The sequence below is a fragment of the Malus domestica genome, chromosome 08 (genome assembly GCF_042453785.1).
Source record: "Malus domestica chromosome 08, GDT2T_hap1".
Classification (NCBI taxonomy): Eukaryota; Viridiplantae; Streptophyta; class Magnoliopsida; order Rosales; family Rosaceae; genus Malus; species Malus domestica.
The window spans coordinates 6,251,831-6,260,697 of record NC_091668.1 but is presented as its reverse complement, the minus strand read 5'-3'; the positions used below and the strand labels follow the sequence as shown (position 1 = coordinate 6,260,697).

At 37.5% G+C, this 8,867-nt stretch overlaps 1 protein-coding gene across 1 annotated transcript; it reads right to left on the bottom strand.

The window, feature by feature from the left end:
• Positions 1–2,330: 2,330 nt before the first annotated feature.
• On the bottom strand, positions 2,331–7,670 carry LOC103421110 (WD repeat-containing protein PCN-like). Its single transcript, XM_029106826.2, has 11 exons — positions 7,273–7,670; positions 6,976–7,119; positions 6,483–6,780; positions 6,307–6,370; positions 6,082–6,195; positions 5,793–5,955; positions 5,032–5,185; positions 4,144–4,757; positions 3,508–3,689; positions 3,118–3,378; positions 2,331–2,842 (listed from the first exon to the last, which is right to left on the bottom strand). The coding sequence occupies exons 1-11, from the start codon at positions 7,432–7,434 to the stop codon at positions 2,521–2,523; spliced, it is 2,478 nt and encodes an 825-aa protein (XP_028962659.2). The 5' UTR covers positions 7,435–7,670; the 3' UTR covers positions 2,331–2,520.
• Positions 7,671–8,867: the final 1,197 nt, after the last annotated feature.

Sequence of the window (8,867 nt, the reverse complement as noted above, 5' to 3'; positions counted from 1 at the left end):
TGGATCTCTCCCATCAAAGGTCAAGGATCAAGTGATCCAGACAGTTGAAATTTGATCCAACAGATACAAACAGGAAGCCATCTAAAAATTATAATAATTGTAATTGTTATATCAAATTTTAACAACCCGAATCACTTAATCCTGGGCCTTTGATGGAAGAGATCAGGACCATATCTCTTCCCTTAAACAAGGGTGAAGGAAACAAAGCTAATCATAGAAAGAGTTGTGGTCCACTCAAGAGCAAAGTGATGCTGCATCCCATTTATAAACAGATGAGATTAGATGAGATGAGATTAGATGAGTTGACCATTCCAAGGCCAAAGGAGCAATAAATGATTCAACTTTATTATTCTTCTCCAGCTTGCCAGCCTAGCTCACTACAAATTTTAGGTGGGTTAATTTGGAGGGACAAGGATCCTCTTTGGATTTTTTGTGGGGTTCAATTAATCGTAATCATTTATTGTATATCGTGCAATTATAAATTATTTTAAATTTTAAATTGAATATAAATAGTATCAAACGAAAACTGGCAGCATGATGTACGATGAACAGATATGATTGATTAATTCTTCAAATCCTCCAAAGAAGATCCGGAAAGGATCCTATTTCAATTTGAGAGAATCTGGATGCATCCAGTGCGCAATTTTATTGGTCATTTTCGTTTAAGATTGGTAAAAGCTACAAGGAGAGAGAGAAAAACATAATAACAAGGGCCATGGTAATGCGGTTTCATTGATGCACGAGAGATTCTCTGGTAAATTTGGCAATGCAATTTCAAAGCCAACAATAATTTAATAACAAAAAAAACAGTTTCTTGATGAAATGGAACCTGAGGGTAAGCTCCATTTTCAACCAAATGAGGCAGCCCACCACATTTTGATAGCTACCCACTAAGCATGTGATTTTCATTAAATAATATTGGTGCAATGATTGAATTTGTTTTGGCAGATGAGATTTCCCTTGATTATGATTTTATTTGAAGGTCCATCCTCAAATTTAGCACTCCATATCTTGGAAAGGAACTTTGATCTTTTAAATTCCGAAGAAATGCTAACGAAATTCTTCCAAAATAAGATTTTTTATGAACTGTCTGTTGCATCACATTTTAACGTTAATTCATGTGCCAACATTATAAAATATTGTGTTAAAGATATAAGGTGATAAAAAATCCATAAAGAGTCTCACTTTTGAAAATCTCATTAACATTTCTTTTTAATTTTTATTGGAAAAAATAAAGGGAGTTTTAGAGAAAAGCCCGCAGTACTATTCATTTTAACGAAAAACCATATTTTTACACCAAAAAGTCAATCATGATACTGTTCACTTCACCCTTTATTTTGTCTTTATCGTTAAAACTCAAAATTTTCAAGCCATTTTCATTAGTTTTTCTAAAAATAAAACAAAACGATTCTTTTATTCTATTTTTTTATCCCAGCATGTTATATAATGATTTAAAGCTTTTATTTTCTAGGTCACTATTTAAAGATTAACTTTGTAAAAAATTCCACCATATCCAAAATCGTTTAATTATCTAACAACTAGATAATAAATATATGAACTAAAATAAAAATAAATAAATAGATGAACTATATTATTCAATCAAACATAAATTTTAACAACGTTAATCAAACGGTTTAACATTTTTTTATTTAATTATACTTTCACAGGATTGATTTCTAAAGGTAAACTACAAAGTAGACACTTTCATTCATCGAGCAACATTATAAAATAAAAATAAAAAGAGTCGAGAACTCGAAAAGATCCAAATAAGAAGGCCGATAACATTCCCTTGTTAACACCAATGTCAAGATATGAGACCGGCGGAAATGTTGGATTCCCTGTCCTAAATTTCTGATTGTACTCTCAAGGTGGCATAAAGCCTCATTAAATTCCAACTACAGAAATTCTTGGGTAGGGACGATTGGTGGCGTGGCTGTCCGACCAACACAAAGCACTCCACCCACCCGCCCCCCTCCTTCAAGTCCCACCCCCTTGTTTCGGGTTCCCGTAACAGGCTATTCGAACCGCACAACTTCACCGGAAACACCAACCGAACAACTTCGCCGGAAAAACCAAACTTTGCCGACGTGGTCTTACCAACCGCCACGGAAAAACAGCTTTTGTTATTTTTCTTTTTCTCATTGTCAAAGACAAAGAGGTTAGAAGATCTCCTTTGAGCTCGATGGAATTGGAGAGCAAACTTGAACTATTCCCTGTCCCATATACAACACAAAGAGAAAATATTGACATCTAATCTCAACATTTACATGAATGGACCTCGCCAGAACAGTAAAACTCAGAAATCCGAACTCGGCCGGAAAGCAGGAATCTAAAAGAATTGTAAGATACAAACTTCATTAAACTGGTTAACAAGAACAAAATTTTGACGAGTACAATTACACAACACGCTTTAGACCTCCGTAACCAAAGAGAAAAAAATCCACGATGGCAACGTGTAAAAGAGATCGATTGCCACATTCGATCTTTCTCACTCTCTCGAAGGCTAAACCCTCCATGACATTATGTCCCGTAAACATGTTTGTGTACGGGTGCAGAATCCAAAGATTTAACCACTTCCATCCACGGTTTGTCTATCATCAACAGAGAACTATTCGAAAGATGACCTAAAAATAAAGCTGGACTCGGGAACCAAATAAAATCAAAATTCTTCATAGCCGTAAGTTTACTCTCGGTTTCACTGTCTGTCAATTTACGTTTTAGAATCTTCTTAATGGAATTACTACTTTGCAAATTCAACGATGTCGGATTCTGACCGTTTGGCTTGCCACTACTTTCATCATCTGGATCAATGGGCTTCCCGAAATCAATCCAGCACATTGCCCTAAAGTATAAGAAAACCCGGAAATTAGTTATATAACATAAACACGGATATCCCCCAAAATCTACTTTAAGCTGCACTATTCCTACATGAAACTTCAGAATTGAATTGTGGGAATGAAAACTTCCGTTTGTTGTAATACCCTGGCAATGTAAAATCTAATGACAAGGGATTCTCATTTTTAACTTTTGTTTCACATTAGCGACTTCCAATGTTTTGAGTTCTATAACATATGCACAAATCACGCCTCATCCAGACACAAGGAAAAAGGAGCGCACCTGGCACTGTAAACGATAACAGAAGATGAACTTGTGGAGGGTGGGAAAGAGAGCCCGATAACTTCGCCTGGAAATTCCTGGAATTTCTTCGGCAGACAATATGTATGCTGCCTCGACCAGTTTCCCAGTTCTCTCTCCTCAACATCCAACGCATATACATGATTTGAAGAGGTTGTGATTACAAGCACATTGTTGTTTCGTGGGGAAAAACCACCAGCTGTCACAGAGGCACCATTTAGTCTTGAAATGAACCAGTGCTGCCTGTTTTAACAATATAAACAAAGAGTTAGGATAGAAAATTGGTCCGGGTTCTAGTAAAATATCAAAACAAAAATTATTATCAATCACAGGTACCGGCCAGAAAAAGATACATCTAGTATAGTTTCATACCTTTGTATCTCGAGATTAAATACATAAATATCTCCAAAGCAGTTGATGGCAGCCAGCCACTGCCCATCAGAACTGGTGAACAGTTTTGTTATGGGAGGCTCACTAGGTGGTAATTCTTCATCCTGCAAATCGCGACAAGGGGTGAACCTGTGCACTAGTTCTTCTCTGCTCACATCCACAACCTACAGCATAAGAGGTAAGTCAAGAAATGGAAGCCATATAACATTAACGAATACACAGGTTTTGCCACTATCTAATCAATGTTTTTTACAGGTTAAACTGTCCAATCATGTCTCAAAGAGTCAGAATGATCAAGCTCTTTAGCATTGCTTTTAGCCTCACCTAAGAGCTAAACGGCCTGATATATTTGCTTCAAAGGCACAAGCGTTAAGACTCCCTAAAAACAGAGTAACTTTTTTAGCATCGAAAGTAAGATTATCAAGAACTAATGTCAAAAAAGTAACCTATCCGTTTGAGTGAGAAAGTATGATTATCCACAAAGTTATTGCCAAATCAAGGGCTGAAGAAATGCATGTGGAACCTTCTAAAATAACATAAGTCAAACCCCAAAAAGTTTTTTTCTTTGTAACAAATTAACAATAGATAAAATAGAGCAACAAGAAGGAGACTGCTTACGTATATTCTTCTGTCATGCCCTGCTATCATTAAGCGAGAAGAATCAGAACTAAAAACCATGGAATGGGCAAATGGTAGTTTCTGTGGAAGTTGTCTTTTATTAACAGTCAGTGCACTTTTGCCAACTTTATTCTTCTTCAATTCATATAGGCTAGGTTTCACATGGTCAGAATAAGCAAAAAGCACCCCCGTATTAGAAATTGTGCTGCAAATGATCTTCCGAGATGCCTTACTCTTGACTCGAACCAAAAGATCTGTTGAGGCTTGGCCCCATTTGGAGACAGGAGCAATCTTAGAAAAGGTGCCACTTTGTGTACGTACAAGTAGGATATCCACCCAACTAGAAGCTTGTACAAGAAGCAATGATTCTTTGGATGTTCTATTAGGCACCAGTTGAATTGGTAGTCTTTGAGGCGCAGGGCAGATATCATGGGGTTTAAACTGTGTGAACTCCTTAACAGGATAAGCGATTAGCTTTGTGTCATCACCAGCAGAGATAAGCATGGGAACACCCAAATGTGCCCATTTACGATAACTGAACTCATTAATGTTATTAGGCGTTATCTTATGACGTTCTTTACGGTGTATTTTTATACCTTCATCTGGCAAGGGATCTGCAAATTAGAGAATGACTCAATTTAAGAATTGGAAAATAGTTAAGACGTAACAAGGGGCGTAAATAAACATATATCCATTTGAACACAAACAAGCATAAACTAATGAATCTTTTTATGTGTGAAAATGGAAATATTAAATAACAGCAAAAACATATCCATTTGAACACAAACAAGCATAAACTAATGAATCTTTTTATGTGTGAAAATGGAAATATTAAATAACAGCAAAAACAAGGAAAAACATTAAATCAATCATAATATATGGGCAAACCTTCTCTGCTGATCGGTACAGCCACAGTCAAAGCCCTAACATCATGTGTATGAGCTTTTACAAGACCAACATAGATCCATTTCTTCGTCGCCTCAGAAGAAGACTTGTCATCACTAGATCCCACTGTCGCACTAGAGAGCTTATAAAGAATAACCTGCCAAAAGAAGATATTGGACCATTTGAGATTATAGTAGCCGATCAGCAAGTTCGACAAGTGCATGCTCCTTGATAAAAATAGCAAATTCAAAACCATAGAAAAAAAAGTGAATTTCAACGATAAAGAATATTAGCAGGAATATATACCTATCATTTCATAAGTAAATTTGATGTCCCTAATTTCCCTCCATTTTTATTCAATTAGTTCAAGATGCTAGAGAAAATAATAAACTGTTCTTGTTACTACTCATTGGTTAATAACTACCGCCAAGAATTTCACTTCAATACAGTAAGTGATGAATGGACAATATCCAATTACGGCATAAAACATTCTAATGGAACTGTATGCAGCATAAGATACAGGGTCCACAATGCATAGCAAAAGAACGAGAAATGAATGCATTATAAAAATAATGCACTGGCTGGTTATGTCCTGGATTATCGTTTATTGTTATGCTAAACTATTAGTCTGTTGCTACAACTGAAGTGAGTTATAATTTCCTCATATTCTGGAGACAGATATCAAATTCTTATTTCCTACAACAATTAACAGAATAACAATCCAGAACTACCAACGCTTTTTCTCTCCGAGATGTATCATGTACCTGACCATCAGAACCAGCAGAAAACACCCTATTATGGCTGGGAGCTGCTGCCAGAGCATTTACATCACCTTTGTGGTACGAATGTGCCTGCAATAGAGTTCCATGCTGACTGTCCCAAAACTGAACACTGCCAGTACTGTCTGCACTTACAAGGTTCCCACACCTGGTGTAAAGAAAGAACTCAATTTTCAAAAAGGTAGTTCAGCAGCTAATAAACACCAATAGATGCGACAAACTGAAAAATCAACTTGGAGCTGCAGAAAATAATAAATGTGTGCCTCATTTTTACCTCAGAGAAAGTAATGACCAAACGCAAAGTTCAGGTCCACTACCCAAACCTCCAAGCCCAACCGTAATCCTATAAATTTCATGGCCCAATTTAGCATCCCAACATCTTATCATCCTGCCCAACGAAAAAAAAAATCATCAAATGCATAGAAATGACACTAGTATAACTCGTAATAATTCATAGAAGTTCACAACAAGTACAGTTGCTGTAAATGTTCAATCATACCCATCACTACTCCCCGAATATATAAATTTAGCATCAGGACTCCATGTCACACTCAAGACACGTCCTGAAATATAGAACATCACAAAAACATCAAAATTGATACTTATGAAAGAGAAAAATAAGGAAGCAAAACAAAACTCCAAGAGCTAGAATAACAAAGAGGGTAGATATCTCACCACTGACCCTAGGCAATGATTTAGTGTATACAAACTCATCTGTGTTGGTAATGGTGTATATCCGCACACAGCCATCATCACAAGCTAATGCCACACGCTGGTTCTCAACTACTGATTGCTCATTAATCTCAGCTGAATCGGAATCATCTTCGCTATCACTGGTTTCTGGATCATCCCCCTCGGTACTATTAGCTTTAAGAAACCCATTTCCAATAGGGTGGTCCCTAGGTTCTGTTTCATTAGTACACGGTGCAACAGCCATTTGCCAGATTGAGACCCCAATAGAATCCAACATGGTCTACGAATGAAAAACAAAATGTAATTAAAGCATCTGATAATTCATCACAATAAATGCTTGGAGAACTAAAAATTAAGAAGAATTACGAAAGTATGAGTAATTACACACGCTCATCGATCGTTTGCATAAAATTTGGCTTACAAGTTAAACAATGGAGATGCTCAATTTAGCTTCATTAGAAACAGAAAAGCATACCTTCTGCTTCAAATGGAAAAGATCCCACTGCGAAACCGAACCGTTAATGCTCGACGAGAACAACCGTCCACAAGGCAACCCTTTCGAGCCGGCACGACACCAAATAAGCGACGAGACTCTCGATTCAGGATCACCATGAATCGTCTTAAGCACAAAAACAAAACAAAACATTGATATTTCAACCTTTAAATTAAAGTAAGCTATCAATTACTGATGATTATCAATTCCAATAGCTATACATAAACATATATGTGTATATAGAAAGAGAGTTCGTGGTTGTGAGTATTGTGACCGTACCAGCTGACAGTGCCAGCCGACGGAGCCGGGGGAGACGAGCCAAATCTCGAGGGAGCCGTCCTGGCGAGCAGCGGCGACTTGGGAGTCGTCGACGCTGGTGGCTAGGGCAACCAAGGGAGAGGGCTTCCAATCGACGGAACTCGCCCTGTAAGCTTCAGACATGTTCGTCTGAGGCTCTGAGTCCCGGAAAGCGCCCCTGCAAACGATTACGGTTAGGGTTTGGTGTTTCCGCAAGTGACTCCGAGAGTGAAGGGAGAGTGATGGAGTTGCGAGAGCATCAGAGAGAGAGAAAGAAGACGAAGAAGCCGGAATGAAGTTAGGTTTTTGTTCGAGGGTTTAAGCGCGGCGCAGGTTGGATGATAGGTCTTGTTGTTGGGTCGTGTGAACCGGGTCGGGCCGGGTTTAATTGTGGAGTGTGTGTATTTATAGGTCAAATTGGAGGCATATCTAAAAGGCCCATTGAGGATCGGTCCACGGTGTTAAAAACGTGGATTTTGGAGATTTGAAAGCACCGGCCCGCCGCTTTACATATGCCAACTTATGGACCGCACATCTAAGCCTCATAATAGGCTAATAATAGTGAAATTCAAATTCGTCATTAACGAGAATCGAACCTAAGAACGTGTTGTTTTTCTAATGTCCTCATTTTGAGGACTTGTGGTCCTTTTTTCATATGAGCCTTAGGTCAATCTTACGGTAGATTAAGTTATCAACTAAAATAATTCTTTGTATATGAAAATAAAATGCTAATTGATAAAACAAAAAAACAAAAAAAATATAAGAAGAAGAGAGAAGAAAGTTTCAGTCATGTCAAATCCTTTCCATCTGCAAAATTTAGTCTCTTCATCGAATATTTAACCAAGCAAATCCAATTGCATAAAATCTTATTAACTTTGCATATCAAATTCCTTCCAATCGTTTATCAATAATATTCAAACCCAATTAGTTATAAAACACCAAAAAATTGAGATGATGTGGTTTTAAAAAATGGGATCCCTTTCTTTTTGAATGTGTGAACCCTTTCCTCTTATAAAATGGGTGAAAAAAATTGAATCATGTCCTTAACCCAAAAAAAAATGCAGCTAAAAAATCAACAAAAATAATTAGGTAAAATACACTTTACCACCTCAGGTTTGGGGTTGATTTCAATTTCTTACAACATCTTTAAAACATTTTACTTTCATATCTCAAGTACTATTTTATTTCAATATAATACGTCTGTTACATTTTTCATCTATTGATCCATTAAAAGCTAACATGGTTGCCATATTTATGCCATGTAGCTGCCAAATTTATGTCACATGACAAATTTTTTTTATTACCCTATTAAAAAAAAAAACAACCACCCATCTTCTTCCCCGAGCCCTTTCCTTTCCTTGCAACCCAAACACCCCATCCCACCCCACCCCCATCTCTCCTGCCAACCCCCCTCCCTCGCAACCCCCCTCCCTCGCAACCCCCTACCCCACCCAAAACCCACTCGTCTCCTACCTCATCACCCCACCCCATTTCTTCCTTTTCTCAGTCCGCAACCCCAACCCACAACACAAATGCAATTCAAAACCTTCAACAATCAAAACCCACAAGACAAATGC